General features: G+C 47.7%; 1 protein-coding gene and 1 pseudogene across 2 annotated transcripts in view; both read right to left on the minus strand.

Moving 5' to 3' along the window:
* Ns3 (nucleostemin 3) overlaps positions 1–16277 on the minus strand; it is a 127084-nt gene that overhangs the window by 11197 nt on the left and 99610 nt on the right. Inside the window, exon 14 of one of the 2 annotated variants that reach the window (XM_084597262.1) lies at positions 3766–3813. The exons of the other annotated variant lie outside the window; for it this stretch is intronic. Coding sequence (XP_084453388.1) covers positions 3766–3813 — 48 coding nt within the window. The remainder of the gene's footprint in view (positions 1–3765; positions 3814–16277) is intronic. 2 annotated transcript variants of the gene reach the window in all.
* LOC146194150 (uncharacterized) lies at positions 14206–14995 on the minus strand (annotated as a pseudogene).

Genomic DNA, 16277 nt, shown 5'->3' on the forward strand with positions numbered 1-16277 from the left:
CAACTCAAGCTGTGTTGAATATTTTGTGCATTTGGCAAGAACTGCATAATTCTGTGCTCATGGTAAAGAAATGCTTTCTACGTTGCTGCAGTCATGGATAAGTGCTCCTGAAGCGCAGGTCTATAAAGGAACACTGCTCGAACCAAAAAGTATCATTTCAAGGACGCAAACATCATGTATGCATAGAAATAAAGCACACGTCCAAGGCGCGCCATAGAAATCCCTGCAAAGAAAGCGACAAAAAAAAGTCCCGTAGTAATGAAGCTGCTTCTGGCGGTCGCAGTTGGTAAATATTACGCCAACTGACTGCGCCTCATGGCTCTGTCGGATCGTCGTCTTCACCATGCCTTAGCCAGTGGTTGTGGGTGGGAGGGTCATGTTGGCAGCGCCAACCACCAAGAGCGTCAAAAGTAGGAATCAGATTTCCCGAAACAGGGCGCTGGCATTGCCACGCTTGCTCTTGTGCATGGGCAGCCGGAAGTCCTCCTCTAATGGACTCATCTACAATCGCTGGAGGGGAGCAGAAGAGCGTGCTCTCGGCACGACCAGCCACGCATCTGTGTAGCGATCCTCCTGCGCGCCAGTGTCCATGCTTTTTCAGCGACCCTAATACTAATACCTTTTGGCACATGCGTGCAGAAATAAATGAAAACAATCTGAATAAGTGTAAAGCAATAGAGCAATGCATTTTTCACCATGGCAATCCGGAACGATATATGAAACAGCAAGAGCTCCTTAATGAATACCACACATCAGAACCATTGCCAGGGAGTAGAATCTTCAGAGTGTGAACAATGCGCAACAATCAATGCCAACTGAAATCAGGCAGCCTTCTACAGTTTTTGGCTTCGTGGTATACTTGTACAGCTACTAAGTAACGTGTGTGTAGTGCCGCAGAAGCATTCAAACCACGCGGAAACTTTAGCATATTTACCAAGAGCATTTTCGCTCCCTGTTTCCACTATTTTACCTAATTTTGCACGTAGCCATGGTCAGACCTCATTCTTTTACATGTACAGTCGAACCTGGATATATCGAACTCGAAGGGGATCGCGAAATAGTTCGATATATCGATAATTCGATATACAGAAATCGGCTTGTCGTGACACTTATGATGCGAAAAAACGATACTGTATTTGTCGCGTAATCAACCCACTCCCATAATGAACCCACCCCTCCACTTTTGCACCCAAGAATTTTAAAAAATAAATAGAGTTCAGGCCAGCTCGCTCACATGCAAGCGATTGAGTGATCTCAGCGACGAGCGGCAGATTTCCAACTTGTTGGAACTGCGTCTCTCTCGCCGCTCGAGCTACCGCGGCAGCTCAAAACAAGGTTTCTGTGTCACCGCGGCAGAAATCGCGAGCGTTTTCGCTTGCATGTTGATGGCGCGCACCACTCCGTTTCGGTCGTCTCATCCACAGCTCATTTCTTGGCCGCGTGCCAAGATGCTGCGCAGCGATAACATCACGGCGTGTTTATCTTTTGATAGCTCCTGCGTTGGCGGGGAGTGAACTTGGCAGAGTGCCCGTAATGGCTCGATTGCACAAGCCTGGTTCAATTTATCATGCCGCGCTTAGGGGGGAGTAGTCTACTGCCACAAAATCATTGGAAAGCATGATAGCTAAATGCTGTTTGAAATGAAAAATGCTAACAGCCAGTGTCATGATCGCAGCTGACCGTGTGCTTTCGCTGATTCATACATGCAAGAATAAATGACTCCCAAAAAAAAAAAGAAAAAAAAAAAAAAGAAGCCGCTTCTTAACGTTGGCAGCCGCCATACCTTGCGCTACGCCGCGCGTACAGCACAACGATAAGAAAAACAACTCTGGCAAAAAAAAAAAGAGAGAGAGAGGAAGATCTGTCGCTTCTTAACGTCCGCAGGCGCAATGCCACATCAGCCACTGCGCGCAAAGGGTTTGCAACACACGCTGGAGAAACGTTCTGTCTGAAAACAGGCTGAGCTGGCTTGGCGCATGTGTAGCATGTGCTACTGCGAACGAAGGCCGAGAGAGAGGAAGGAGAGAGATAGCTCCGCAAAAGAATGGGCACACCAAGCTAGCACTTCGCTCTATCGCGTTCTTTCTCTCTCGTTCCCACCGGTTCTCTTTAATTCATTCACGCACATGGCTTGCATAGGTCACGTGCTGGCACACGGGAAACGATAACCGCAGATGCGAGCGCCTTTGGGGAATGGGCGCGGCGTTGCCCTAGACCAGCCGTCGCCGAACTGTCCCCTCTCATTCTTTCTGCGCGTGGCTTGAAAACGTCACGCGGCAAATGGCCGAGGGTGATGCGATCGTCTTTGGGGAAGGCACACTTTCCAGTGCTTTGTGCGGAGTTCGATATATCGAAAGACCGGTGAAATTGAATTCCCGATATATGACTTGGCTTTCCTATACTTTTAAATGGAATTTTCAAGGGGACATTCCGTGAGTTCGATATAACCAAAATTTGATATATCCGGGTTCGACTGCATCTAAATTTTCTGCATGCATTAGCTCGTGAAGCAATATTCCACCCCATTAAGGGGTGCAAACGCTGGGCAGCTGGGATCGCCATTAAGCAGTGTGAGTGCCTCACTGGGGAAATGTGCAACATGACAATGAACCTCTTGCTTTTGGTGCGTCACGCGAAGCGCCGCCAAAAACCCGTGCTTTTAGATGGCGATCTTGAACAGAGCAGGCACAGAGAATATAGGAGGCCCGCTGCTGGTGCCAAAGCTCACAGACAGAAACTAAGTGGCCAGGCTGTCTTTCAGCCTAGTAACAATAACCCTGTGGATGCCGTCACACTCACTTTTCCATGCACTTAAAAGAAAAATATTGTATTTACTCACATAATGCTCGCACCCTCAACATTGGCGTCAAAAATCGGAATTTTTTTTCCCTCGCATAATCATCACACCACCAATATTACCACCGCGAGAGTCATCTGCTAGTAGTAACAAGCGCCATCTTTGGAGCGCTACTGAACCTAGCTGGCTTCGTGTGCACACGCTACCAGGCGGCGATAGCGTGCTCGGGTATATCATCATCATCGGTTATGCTCGTCTTTTTTTTTTTTTTTTACCTCCATGATGCTCATAGTCGCCATTCTGCAAGGTGTCTCCGCATATCGTTGTCATCGTTCCTTCGTTCCGTCCGTGTTACTTGCTTTGTTCCACCGTCTACCGTGCTCTTGGTGCCGCATCGCGGTGGGGCGATACGCAAGTTATACAGCTGCTTTTAAGCTGAAAGCTTTTGAGTATGCGCTACAGCCTAGCAATCGCGCTGCCAGCAGGCACTTCGGTGTCGAGTTCTGCGTAGTGCGCTACTGGAGACAGCAACTGCAATGTCGATACGGACTCTGATCAAGTCTGATCGAGAGTAGAACTGTATGGTCTGCTGTGAGCATTCTACCACAGAACGCGGGGAGTGATGATGAGGCTGCGTGCGGTAAACAAAGTGCTTTAGCAATTTGTGCTTTTGGCAACCCTGTACTTTCATAACAAGGGTAAATTCTACTGGAAAGTAATGTTACGGTTATATTTACATTAGCTGACCTAAGAATTCCAATTCACACCTATTTAAATTTGCTTTTAGCGCTCCGAAACATTTGCTTAAAATTTTCCCCGCATAATTATCGCACCCCCCAACTTAGCATCAATTTTCCGCGAAAGAAATTGCGAGCATTATGCGAGTAAACATGGTACATCATGGCAACAGGCGTCACCTGCCATGACAGCTAACTTTAAAGCCAGGCATGGAGAAGGGGAGAACCCACCTTCTGGAAGAAGCCTCGGTCAATATCCCTGCTTGTCATCCTCTGCTCCTGTCAGGAGAAAAAAAAATTACAGTGCTCTGACAACATGGCACTGGGCACACTGTACTGCTGCTCTTATTCCACTGCATGCTCCTGATGACCCAAGTTCCAAAACATGACTCCAGCTGTGTTGTCCACAGAGGAGAATAAAGGTTTCCCTCCCTTAAATGGCCACACGTCCTGCCACAAAACACTTGGAGATGCTCAGGAGGAGGGTCAGCAAAGCAGCCCCTTTTGCTCCATAGTTGCTGCAACATTGTCCAAAAAAGCAGAATCTTGACGATATGGTTGATATGAACTTGTGAAATTCTCTAACCATGGTGTGCAGAATTCAGGGTGTCCTAAACACTCTTCCTAGCCCTACAGATGCCACCACTTCCCCCTACAGCATCCAAGAAACTATAACTTTATCTTGGCACTCAAAATCACATACAGTCAAACCTGGATATATTGAACTCGAAGGGAATCGCAAAATAGTTCAATATATCAATAACTCAATATACAAAAATCGGCTTGAGATGCCGCTTGCGATCATGAAAAATAATACAGTATTTATCGCATAATCAACCCACTGGCATAATACACCCACCCTCCACTTTTGCTGCCGAGAATTTGAAAAAAAAAAGCTTTAGTAGGTGGCACGCTCCGTTTCAGCCGTTGCACCTACAGCTTATTTATTCGCAGTGCGCCAAGATGCTGCGCAGCAAGAACGTCACGGTGTGAACTACACTTTTTATGTTAGCTCCTGCTGTGGCGGGGAGCGAACTTGGCAAAGTGCTCGTGATAGCTTGATTGCACAAGCCTGTTTCGATTCATCACACCGCGCTCGAGTCCACTGCCACAAAATCATTGGAAAGCGTGATAGCTACAAATGCCATTTGAAGTGAACAACGCTAAAAGCCAGTGTCATGATCACAGCTAACCATGTGCTTTCACCGATTCATAGATGCAATAATTAAAAAATCTACCGCTTCTTAAATCCGCAGCCGCCATAGCTTACGCTACGCCACACGTTCAGCACGACAACAAGGATGGACGACTCCCGCAAAAACAAAAAGAGAAATACAAGGGTACAGCGCTGCTGAACCAAATATTGAGCGAAAGCATTAGCTGCAGGTGACTGAGCGTGCTTCTCTTTTTCTTCTTCCTCAGCCCACATATAAAGCCCCGCTTAAACCAAGCCGTATAAACATGCTTTAGTGGCCTATAGGGGTAACGTGAATGCCAGGGTACTAGCAGGCTGATTCTGACATAACCCTCCCATGTGAAACGAGAGACCCAAGTTGGCAGCTCCTGCCGACCGCTTAAGTTGGTAGCCCAGCTTTCACACTAGTGTAACGTGGGGTGTGATGTCACCGCGTCACGTGGGTAAGATGTGGCTACCGGCCGCACTACGCTGAAGGCTCGAAACCTAGAATAGTATTGCTTTTGCAATAAAACAAATCTGCCGCTTCTTAACGTCCGCAGCTGCCATAGCTGATGCTACACCGCAAATTCAGCACGACGACAAGGATGGTCAACTCCCGCAAAAAAAAAAGTCTGCCGCCTCTTAAAGTCTGCATCCACCATAGGTTATGCTAGCCACACGTTCAGCACGACAAGGATGGTTGACTCCCGCAAAAAAGAAATTTTTAAAAAATCTGCCGCTTCTTAACGTCCACAGCCGCCAGAGCTTATGCTAGACCGCAAATTCAGCACGACACAAGACATGCATCGCATGTCACCCGCCGCGCACAGAGGATTCGCAACACACACTGGAGAAAGGGTCCAACATTCTGTCTGCCATGGGCCGAGCCAATGAGCTGGCTTGTCGGCGCATGCGTAGTGCGCGCTGCTGCGAATGAAAACCGGGAGAGAGGAAGGGCAGAAGAATGGGCACACCCTTGCGCTTCACTTTATCGTGTTTTTCCCCCTCTCCCGAACACCACGCCTGCATTCTGCTCCGCACCAGCCATTGCCGAACCGGTTCCCTCTCATTCCTTCACGCACATGGCTTCCAAAACTTGCTGGCACGCGTTGTCAAATGATCACCACAGATGCACGCTCCTTTGAGGAACGGGCCTGGCGCTGCTCTAGACCAGCCATCGCCGAACTGTACTCTCTCATTCCTTTCGCGTGTGACTTGAAAATGTCACGCGACAAACGGCCGAGGATGATGTGATCGTCTTTGGGGAAGGCATACCTTCCAGTGCATATCGAACAACAGGTGAAATTGAAGTTCGATATACAATGCAGCTCTCCTATACTTTTACATCGGATTTTTAAGGGGATATTCTGCGAGTTCGATATAACCAAAATTTTAATTATCCAGGTTCGACTGTATAACAAACTGAGAGGACCTCTCCTGGTAGAACGTTGTCATTATCCGTGTAGTACCTGATTTGTTTTATACTGATCTCTACAGTAGCCAAAGTAGTCAGGACCGTAATGAGACTGGCGGTAGGGACAAACAGTAAGACATTCCACCAGTGACAAAGGACAAGGTCAACAAAGCAATAGAAACTATGAAAAGGGGGAAAGCAGCTGGAGAGGATCAGATAACTACAGATTTGTTGAAGGACGGGGGGGATATGCTAGAAAAACTGGACACCCTCTATATGCAGTGCCTGGTGTCATTGACGGTACCGGAACCATGGAAGAATGCAAATATTATCCTCAATCATAACAAAGGGGACGCTAAGGACCTTAAAAATTACAGACCAATCAGCTTACTGTCTGTTACGTATAAGGTATTTACTAAGGTAATCGCTAATAGAAGCAGGACAACCTTAGACTGCAATCAAGCAAAGGATCAAGCAGGGTTTCGGAAACGGTACTCTACTATCGATCATATCCATACCATCAACCAGGTGATAGAAAAATGCTCGGAATACAAGCAGCCCTTATACATAGCATTCATTGATTACGAAAAAGCATTTGACTCAGTTGAAACCTCGGCGGTGATGCAGGAATTGCGAAATCAGGGGGTAGACGAGCCGTACGTGAAAGTGCTGGAAGATATATATAGTGGCTGCACAGCAACCATAGTTCTGCATAAAGAAAGTAACAAAATTCCCATAAAGAAAGGTGTTAGGCAAGGAGACACAATCTCCCCAGTACTATTCACAGCTTGCTTAGAGGAAGTATTCAGAGACTTGGAATGGGAGCAGTTAGGGATAAGGGTAGGTGGAGAATACCTCAGTAATCTGCGATTTGCTGATGACATTGCCTTGCTAAGTAACTCGGGGGATGAACTGCGAATAATGATTGATGACCTAGACAGGAAAAGTAGAAAGGTAGGCTTGAAAATCAATATGCAGAAGACTAAGGTAATGTTCAAAAGCCTCGGGAAGGGACAGCAGTTTAAGTTAAGCAGCGAAGTACTGAAAGTAGCAGGCGAATATGTCTACTTAGGACAGGTAGTAACCACAGATCCGGACCATGAAAGGGAAATAACAAGAAGAATAAGATTGGGATGGAGCGCATTTGGCAAGCACTCGCAGATTATGACTAGCAGCTTACTGGTATCGCTCAAGAGGAAAGTATACAACAGTTCCATCTTGCCTGTACTCACCTATGGGGCTGAAACGTGGAGGCTAACCAAGAGAGTTCTACTTAAGTCGAGGACAACCCAGAGGGCTATGGAACGAAAAATGGTAGGGGTAACATTAAGAGATGGGAAGCGTGCACAGTGGGTCAGAGAAATAACTCAAGTTACTGACATTCTACTGGAAATTAAGAAGAAATGGACATGGGCAGGACATGTAGTGCGAAGAAAGGATAACCGATGGTCGCTGAGGCTAACAAACTGGATTCCAAGGGAAGGAAAGCGTAGCAGGGGGCGGCAGAAAGTTAGGTGGGTGGATGAGATTAAGAAGTTCGCAGTGGTCAAGTGGATGCAACTAGCACAGAACCGGGTTAAGTGGAGAAATATGAGAGAGGCCTTCGCCCTGCAGTGGGTATAGTCAGGCTGATGATGATGATCTCGCTTGAAGCCGTTTGTGCGCCGCAGACATCGGTCGGTTAGGAGCAGCCAGGCTGGCCGCTTCCGACCCCCCGGGCAGATTGTGTGAGCCCTCCACGGATCTTCTTTCATTTGTACATACCACGATCTTCTTCCTCTTGTACATACCATCATCATCGTCCCGCTGCGCCGACTCCGGCGAGCGCTTGGGTTTTCTCCATCAGATTAAACGCTGACACGGCATACCTTGCCTTGCCTTCACGACCTTGCCGTCTGGACCTGGCCTTCTTTCACAATATTAACCTGTAAATGACCTTGGCTACGTCTGTGAGTTCGTGGGTTCGGATCCCACCATCGGCACGTTGTTTTTTCTTCTACTTTGTGTTTAACTATCTTTCCCCTAACAGATTACATTACTCATTTCTGTGATTATCCAAGTAAAACATTCACAAAAAAAGACAAAGTACCATCCCCAACGCTTTCCTTGGCCTCGCCGACTGTTGGCTTCTTTCCTTCTTGGCTACGTCTGTAAGATGACACAGACGTCAAACATCTCTTTTATCCAGCAGGCTAAAACAAGTTCGTAGCTGTGGAAAACCAGTTTCCTCCCCCTTCGCCGCGACCGACCACCACCACCCCAACGAGCTTCATGGCAGCGCCGGCAGGGAGAGGAGGTAAATACCTCCCCTTGGGGGAAGGAGACCAGCGATGGGTGTGCCACCAGGACGTCTACGCGGGTTCCCGCGAGAAGATGAGAGGAAGCTTCTGGATCCAGCCGGCAACGAGGGTGGTCGTCTCCCGCCGCCTCTCCCGGCAAATGCCGGGGGATAGCGGGCACGGAGTACGACCGCCCATCTTCTGGTTCCCAACAGCGAAGCGACCGGTAAATACCGCACGCTCTCGCCGCCTCCCGCGGCAAATGCCGTGGTATGGCTTCGTCCGAAGAATGCGGCGCGCACGGGAGATCCCGGCCGCCATATTCACGGCGCGTTCAAATGTCCGCCACCAAAATCGCACCCCCCATTCCCCAGCCAGTGAGTCAAAAGTCCTTCTTACGTAGCCTTGCCCTTCCAAGGAAAACCTTGTTGATGTATAGCTAGCCGGCATGCTCTGTATTATTTGCAAGTGCAATAAATAGCATTCGAGTATTAACTATGTGTCGTCCCCGTCCTAGCGAGGACGTTGCACCTGCGGAGTAGGAGCGGGCGGAAGATCGTCCCCCTCATATCCCCACATTGGCGCCTCAACGTGGTTCTCTCGTGCAGGAGCACTTGAGCTACTTACCCCTCCCTAGGGACTAAGGACGATAGTCAGTTCGCGGCGTGGAGTGCCTGCCCGGACTTTTAACATTAGGCCTGACCCGACATCGCTATGCTATAGCAAGGCTAATATGCTTTCTTGACGGCGAGGTGAGAGTAGTTACAGCGAGAACAAATGGTCGTGCATGTGTGTATGTGTGTGTGTGTGGAGCATTTTATTTGTGTGTGTGTGTGTGTGTGTGTGTGTGTGTGTGTGTGTGTGTGTGTGTGTGTGTGTGTGTGTGTGTGTGTGTGTGTGTGTGTGTGTGTGTGTGTGTGTGTGTGTGTGCGCGCGCGCGCGTGCGTGCGTGCGTGCGTGCGTGCTGACTCCCGAGACCTTTGAGAGGTACAGCTACGAGGTCCGTACATGGAGCTCGAGACCGAGCCGCCCACGGTGAACAGCACGGCGGGACGGTGGCCCTACTTTTCTTGTATATAGTTGTAAATATTTCCTCTTCTGTCTCTTTGGCTCTGGGAGCCAGGTGCCGCAATCGGCTGACTGGTATTGCAGCCGTGATTGCCGGAAAGCACCGGGGCGCTCCGACACCGCTGGACGCGGTGGGCGCCGTTCGCTCAGAAGTTGCCTTTGGATGGCAGCGAGCGAGTAGGGTCACCCTGGGTTCCTTGGCGGAGATGCACATCCTCGCGGCGTGGTGTTCTAGCTACTGTCCTTAGCGTTAGAGCGAATAGGCTTAAGGCTCTTTTTGAGAGCTGCCTGTCGCACGTCGGAGGACAGTCTAACCGTGGCATACAGCATGCGCAAATGCGTTTTGCTTGTTTTATATTGACCTCGCTGTAGCCGAACTTCTCGCTGAATTAGAGAAAGCTAACTTCGTTCAAATGAACTTGGTATTTTTGAGCTGAGAAGGCGAATCGGAAATTTCGTGGAACCAGAATATTATGCCGGCAAACGAACCACGGATGCCCGTGCTTCGTTCGGATTAACGGAACGCAGTGCGGTGCCGGATAAAATTGTTTGGCAATCGCATTGGCCCGCATTTTACCAAATGGTCATTTTGCTCAATTTATTCAACCTTTTTGGAGATCCGGAGGGTTGTGCAGATATCAAGTGAAGCCGCCTGGACCTGCTGCCATTGTTTACGTTCCTGCCTGCTGCCCTGCGGCCGTGAATCACCGAAGCTCAGAGTTTCACGGAACCAGTCCGGCTTGACGGGAGAGGAGGCCAACCCCTACCTGGCAACAAAGGCGCGCCAGCGGGAACAACACCCTCCCGTCACGCTGGCTTCTGGGACCTGCCGATGGACAGCGGGGGCCCCTTCACCTTGCTGCTCGTCGAATGACACCAATGTTTGTATCGCCCTGCTAAGCCTGGTGTTTACCTCGCGGATGGCGTCCAAGGAGCAGCTCTCGACAACCATAGGTGAACATTTAAGGAGGGAGGGATGTGGAAAACCAGTTTCCTCCCCCTTTACAGTTTCCTCCCCCTTTGCCACGACCGACCACCACCATCCCAACGAGCTTCATGGCAGCGCCGGCGGGGAGAGGAGGTAAATACCTCCCCTTGGGGGAAGGAGACCAGCGATGGGTGCGCCACCAAGACGTCTACGCGGGTTCCTGCGAGAAAACGAGAGGAAGCTTCTGGATCCAGCCGGCAACGAGGGTGGTCGTCTCCCGCCGCCTCTCCCGGCAAATGCCGGGGGATAGCGGGCACGCAGTACGCTGCGCACACGGGAGGACCCGTCGTGCACGACCGCCCATCTTCCGGTTCCCAATGGCGAAGCGACCGGTAAATACCGCACGCTCTCGCCGCCTCCCGCGGCAAACGCCGTGGTATGGCTTCGTCCGAAGAATGCGGCGCGCACGGGAGATCCCGGCCGCCATATTCACGGCGCGTTCAAATGTCCGCCGCCGAAATCGCACCCCCATTTCCCAGCCGGTGAGTCAAAAGTCCTTCTTATGTAGCCTTGCCCTTCCAAGGAAAACCTTGTTGATGTATAGCTAGCCGGCATGCTCTGTATTATTTGCAAGTGCAATAAATACCATTCGAGTATTAACTATGTTTCGTCCCCGTCCTTTGTCCCCTTTGTTCCCTCCGCGGGTCGCCAGCGAGGACGTTGCACCTGCGGAGTAGGAGCGGGGCGGAAGACCGTCCCCCTCATATCCCCACATAGCGCACTAGGCGATATGTTACAAAGAACTAAAAGATTGACTTTTTATTAAATATGCAATTATATGACTTAAGCTGCCGGTACAGTGAGCTAGAAATGTGATTTCTAGTTCACTATAGTTGCTGATGATATTGTTCTTTAGAGTGAAAGTGCTTGAAGCAGTAGAAAGGCAGTCAAAAGAGTCGTCATATGAAAAACACACTTCTAGTCATTCATATCGTCATCCTCCTTGCATGCACTAGGAATAGGCTCAGGAGTTGAACAGTGTTGACTATTAGTCTTTCTTATGCATTGAGCTTTCTCGTTTTTATTTAACTTAATCACTCACTGCAGTCGCCTACGCACCGTAGCCGCGTGCTTTTGAGGCCACGGAGAAAGAAGCCAATGCAGCGCTCTTTGCCGGGTAATTGCAGCAGTAATCGGCTGATAACGATCTGAACTACTCTCAAGGCATAAACCAAACTATTTCTACGCAGAAGCGAAGCTTACGCTTCAGAATATTCGCACGCACGACCTGGTTTCGAAGGCAGCGTCGCTTGGCACAGTATAGGCACGCTGCGTTTTGCCTACACCGCATGTTGCTGCCGATCGCAGCGCCACCTTTGTTTACAAACATGACGCTTGTCTATAAGAGCGTGCATATTTTCACGACCGATATTTCGGACTCTATAGTGTCCAAAAGTTCAATATTTCGTACCAAATCTGGCGCGAGCAATACTGTGGAGATTGTTTTTTCGCCAAAGGCTCGTATTTTCGGCGTCACTTAGACGCAAGCGGGCGTCTTTTTCGCAAGCAACCAGTTTTTCACGGTTATGAAGGCTAGGTGAAGCAGTCATTCGGATGGACTAGCTTGGCTCTTTGTTCATCGTTGCCATTTGAGTCAGTAGCAAGAAGCGAATGCTCGACCTTTTCATTGCGTCAGCCTACAAAGAGCGCGCAATCGGACTGAAAATGAAATGTGAGCACTGTCCGCCGCAGCTCGCTCCAACACCGCCCGCCGCTGCCGCCACCAGTGGGAAAAGGCGGGGAGTGGGGCGGTCCAATGCATTCGTGGCTTCTCAATCCGTTTGCTTTTTCCCACGAGTTCCATCTTGCGGTCTTGTTGGCTATTCTCTCTAACCATGGAAACTGAATGTTGTTGCTTTGAACGGCGTGTGCATTCAATTGTGGCACGAGCTGCGTCACAGTACATGTGAAGTGACATGGACATGACGAAAACATATGACTCTGGAGGGTTATAGTGGTTACAGCTTGGCATGATTAGCTTCCATGGGGCACCACGGTGACCGCCTTGAGCGAGTTGCATGCTTCCCGGTGGCACGTACACCTGCCGCGTCTGCACCAGCCTCGCCACATCGAATCACGCCAGTACGTGCACATGAGCGGCATGCAGAAGCCGATCACCGTAGCAGATCAGCATATAAACGAAACATGGGGAGCAGCAATGTTTGAGATTTTTTAAGCTGATTTTGCGCAGAAAAGTGATTTTTTTTTTCAAGTTTGCGGATTATTCAGAATGTTCTATTTTGACGATTTCCCGGATTCCGCCAAGTCCGAAAAATGGTCGGTGACTGTAATTGAGCGGCAATGAAAACGAAGCCAACTTTGAGTGCTGGTGGAAGTGGAACCCAGGACTTTTCATGTTGCGAGACCATGGTGCCTACCAAAGTGTTTTTTTTAAATTCCCTGACTATTTCCATTAAATTCCCTGACCGAAGTCCTGAAAAATAGTTTCAACTAATGCCATTAAAACAAATATATTGCATAGATAGACATTATGCACAATGCAAAATATTTTATTCAGGTGTACAAAACAACTGATCTGCTGTCAAAGACAGAAAAAAACATTGGTCAGCTATTTTAGGGACCTTGTTTTAGAGAATTAATTTCTTCCTCAAGACAAGCAGCCTGCAACTGTGCATCGTCGATGACCTTTTGCCTCTTTTGTTTAAGCTCTTTTACAAGAGCAGCCACTCTCTTCTTCTTCCTTTCGGCATCCGATGTGTCCAACCTCTCTTGCTTCTTTCTTTGCAGGTCTTCCTTCCATCGGGCACTGCGAACCATTTGCATCATTGTGTTTGTGACGTCAACTTTGGCCACACCTCCAATAGCCGAGACTGTGTCATACACTACTCTTTGCGCAATTAGCGACTCCTCTTTCAGGTTTTCAACAAGGCACTCTTTGTTGACTGAGAATCCTCGTTCCACAGCTGCATTTAAATGGAACAAGCTAAGAATGATCTTGATGAAGGAAAATAGCTCCTTATAGTTGCGTGAACACAATTCAAACCAGAGCGTGTCCAGCCCCTGCTCATTTCTGTCAAAGCTGGTCAATGCCACCTGTGCAGAGCTCAATGAGCATACCTCAATATAGGAACGGTGGGTACGCTCAGCTTCCAAACCAGTCAGTCACTGGTGCTCTGTTAGCACCTCCAGGGCAATGCACAGTTGCTTTGCGCCAACCTCTGGAGACAATGCGATAGCTGGATCCAAGCAGCTCGCTCCTCTGGTCAACTTGTATTGTAAAGGTGACCTTTCCATCACTTTTTGTGAACACTTCTTTACGAATGCAATACAGTCTTTTTTGAAGCTGAGCACAGCCAGCTGCGATGATGTGGGGATCTTGCGAAGCTCATTTTTTGCAGCAAACCCAATGTTGAATGTAGTAGAAGCAATCATGTTATCAAGTTACTCCAAGTCAATCCTAAGTAGCTTGATGGACGTGTTGGCAGCTTGCAGGACTTCCTTCCGGACGATTCTAGCGAGCAATGATCGCAACAGGCGATCCAGTGTAGGGGCTAGAAAGGGCATCATAGGCTTGTCTGTCTGAAATTCAGCCAAAAATGGTTCCAGGTCTTCAGCAATTAATAGCATAAAAACTAATTTAACAGGCAGCATCTTGTCCCCTACTGCATTTTCAACAATGCTGTAGCTAGCACATGCTGGCGCCTTTTTCGCTTGCTTAGAGCATTCCACGAATTTCACCAAATTCGGAATAATAGCAAGCGCTCTTGAAATTACCTTGCTATTCTCAAGCCACCTTACCGGGCAGAACTTCAATGGAAACAGGGCACTTCCGGTGAAGTGGATATAGTCTGCACGACGTGCTGGCACATACTTGAATAGATCATAGCTCCCACAAGAAACGCTACCAGATCCCAGTGCATCGCAGAGTGGCCTGTTTTAAATGCACCATTGACAACATGGAGTCCACAGCTTCCACTGTCAAGAAGTTGGTGGGTTGAGTCGGATTCTCCAAGTTCTTGTTTGAGGGACCTCAGAAACTTCAAGTTCACATTTGGCCCGTCCATTGACACTTGTAGTATCTTCGTTTGATTAATACCTTCTGTGGCTTTCCTAAAAGCAACAGCCAAATCTTCTGCGGTGGTGTGCCCCAAGAAACACGAAGTTAGGTAGCATGTTTTCACAGTGGCATCAGTTTGGTCCCAGTACCTGATCAGTACATCCATCTGTTCTTTTTGAGTCACTTTGTTGAGCGACTCATCAAACGCAACCACTAAATAAGGAAGGCTAGAAAGGTTTGTCAGCAACTTCTCTTGAAAGTATAGACCAATACCATGACAAATTGTGTATCCGACTTTGTCCTTTCCAAGCTGCATTTTAGTGGCGACCTCACATGTAGGGAACATAAACGGAAACAGTGAGGCAGAGGCTGCCGCTGATCGAAAAGATCCATGGGTCATTACAGTGTTCAAGCACCACATGATCTCGGCCTTAGTAACTTCATTCTTCAATAGAAAGCTACTCACTGATGTCTTCACAGAGGGGATAAGTTTGAAGTTTGAAGTTTGAAGTTTATTGTATTTCAAAGGTTAACAAAACATGAATACAGAAGGAGGTCCCAAAGTCAAGGACTGCGGAACGGGACCTCTTATAATGATTATTGAAAAGAAATACATATTGAGCAGTTGCAGAAATTATACAATATTTCGCATCAGTGGGTTGGGGCGAATGAAACATGAATTAGTACAGGCACTATTGATGTAATAACAAAAAATAAACACCTAATCACTTAAAGAAAACATAGGAAACAATTCATAAAAAGATATAAAGGATAACACTGGAACAGATTACCTTGAAAATTATGATAAGTGTGATAACAAAAACTGACGAAGAGCGGATTTAAAGGCAAAAATAGTTAATGATTGTTTGATAGTTGAAGGCAATGAATTCCAAAGAGTGGTAGCAGAGAATCGGACTGATTGTTTCCCATAATTAGTGTTTGGTTTAGGCAGCAAGAAGTTGTTGTTGATGGCGAAACGTGTGTCCGTACGACGCGGAATTTGATCATTGGTGGTTAGTGAGAATGGAAGTAGTTCTCTGATTTGTACATTAGGATACATAAACTGTAGTCGATTATTTTCTTCACAGAAAGAATATTGTGTGATTGGAGCAAACGAAGGGCATTTTCTGAGCGGTGACTGCAAGTAATAATGCGTATAGCTTGATTTTGGATAATTTGCAGGGAGATAAGTGCCAAGGGTTCCCCAAGATGTACTGAATGTGAGTGTGGATGAACGAGTAATATAGAGAAATGAGCGTGGGAATATCAAAATACGGCCGAACTTTAATTAGCACTCTAATGCCATAAGCCATTTTACGAGAAATAGATGTGATGTGAGTCGGAAATTTTAGATGTTTATCAAGTTCCACACCTAAAAATGACACATGATCAGAAGCAAAGATAGAGTTAGAGCCGATCTTAACAGACGGGGTTTCGCAGATAATTTTATGAGATGAGCTGAAAACTATAAAACTAGATTTGGATGCATTAATGGACAGCATATTATCCCGGCACCAGCTTAATACATTGTCTGCATCAGCATTCAGTTTTTCAACCACCATGTTTATGTGTGAACCCGAGGTTAAGATGGTGGTGTCATCTGCATAAAGAAAACAGTTAGAATTATTAAGGTGCACAGGGAGGTCGTTAATGTACAATAAAAATAAGAGAGGACCAAGAAGTGAACCTTGAGGAACTCCAATATTTGCAGTCTTGTATTTTGAGTATGTCTCTGATATGAATACCGCTTGTTTTCTTTCGAATAAATAGCTTTTGATTAGAGTAAGGGCAGGCCCAGT

The sequence above is a fragment of the Amblyomma maculatum genome, chromosome 3, assembly GCF_055883805.1.
Source record: "Amblyomma maculatum isolate TAMU_Amacu chromosome 3, ASM5588380v1, whole genome shotgun sequence".
Lineage (NCBI taxonomy): Eukaryota > Metazoa > Arthropoda > Arachnida > Ixodida > Ixodidae > Amblyomma > Amblyomma maculatum.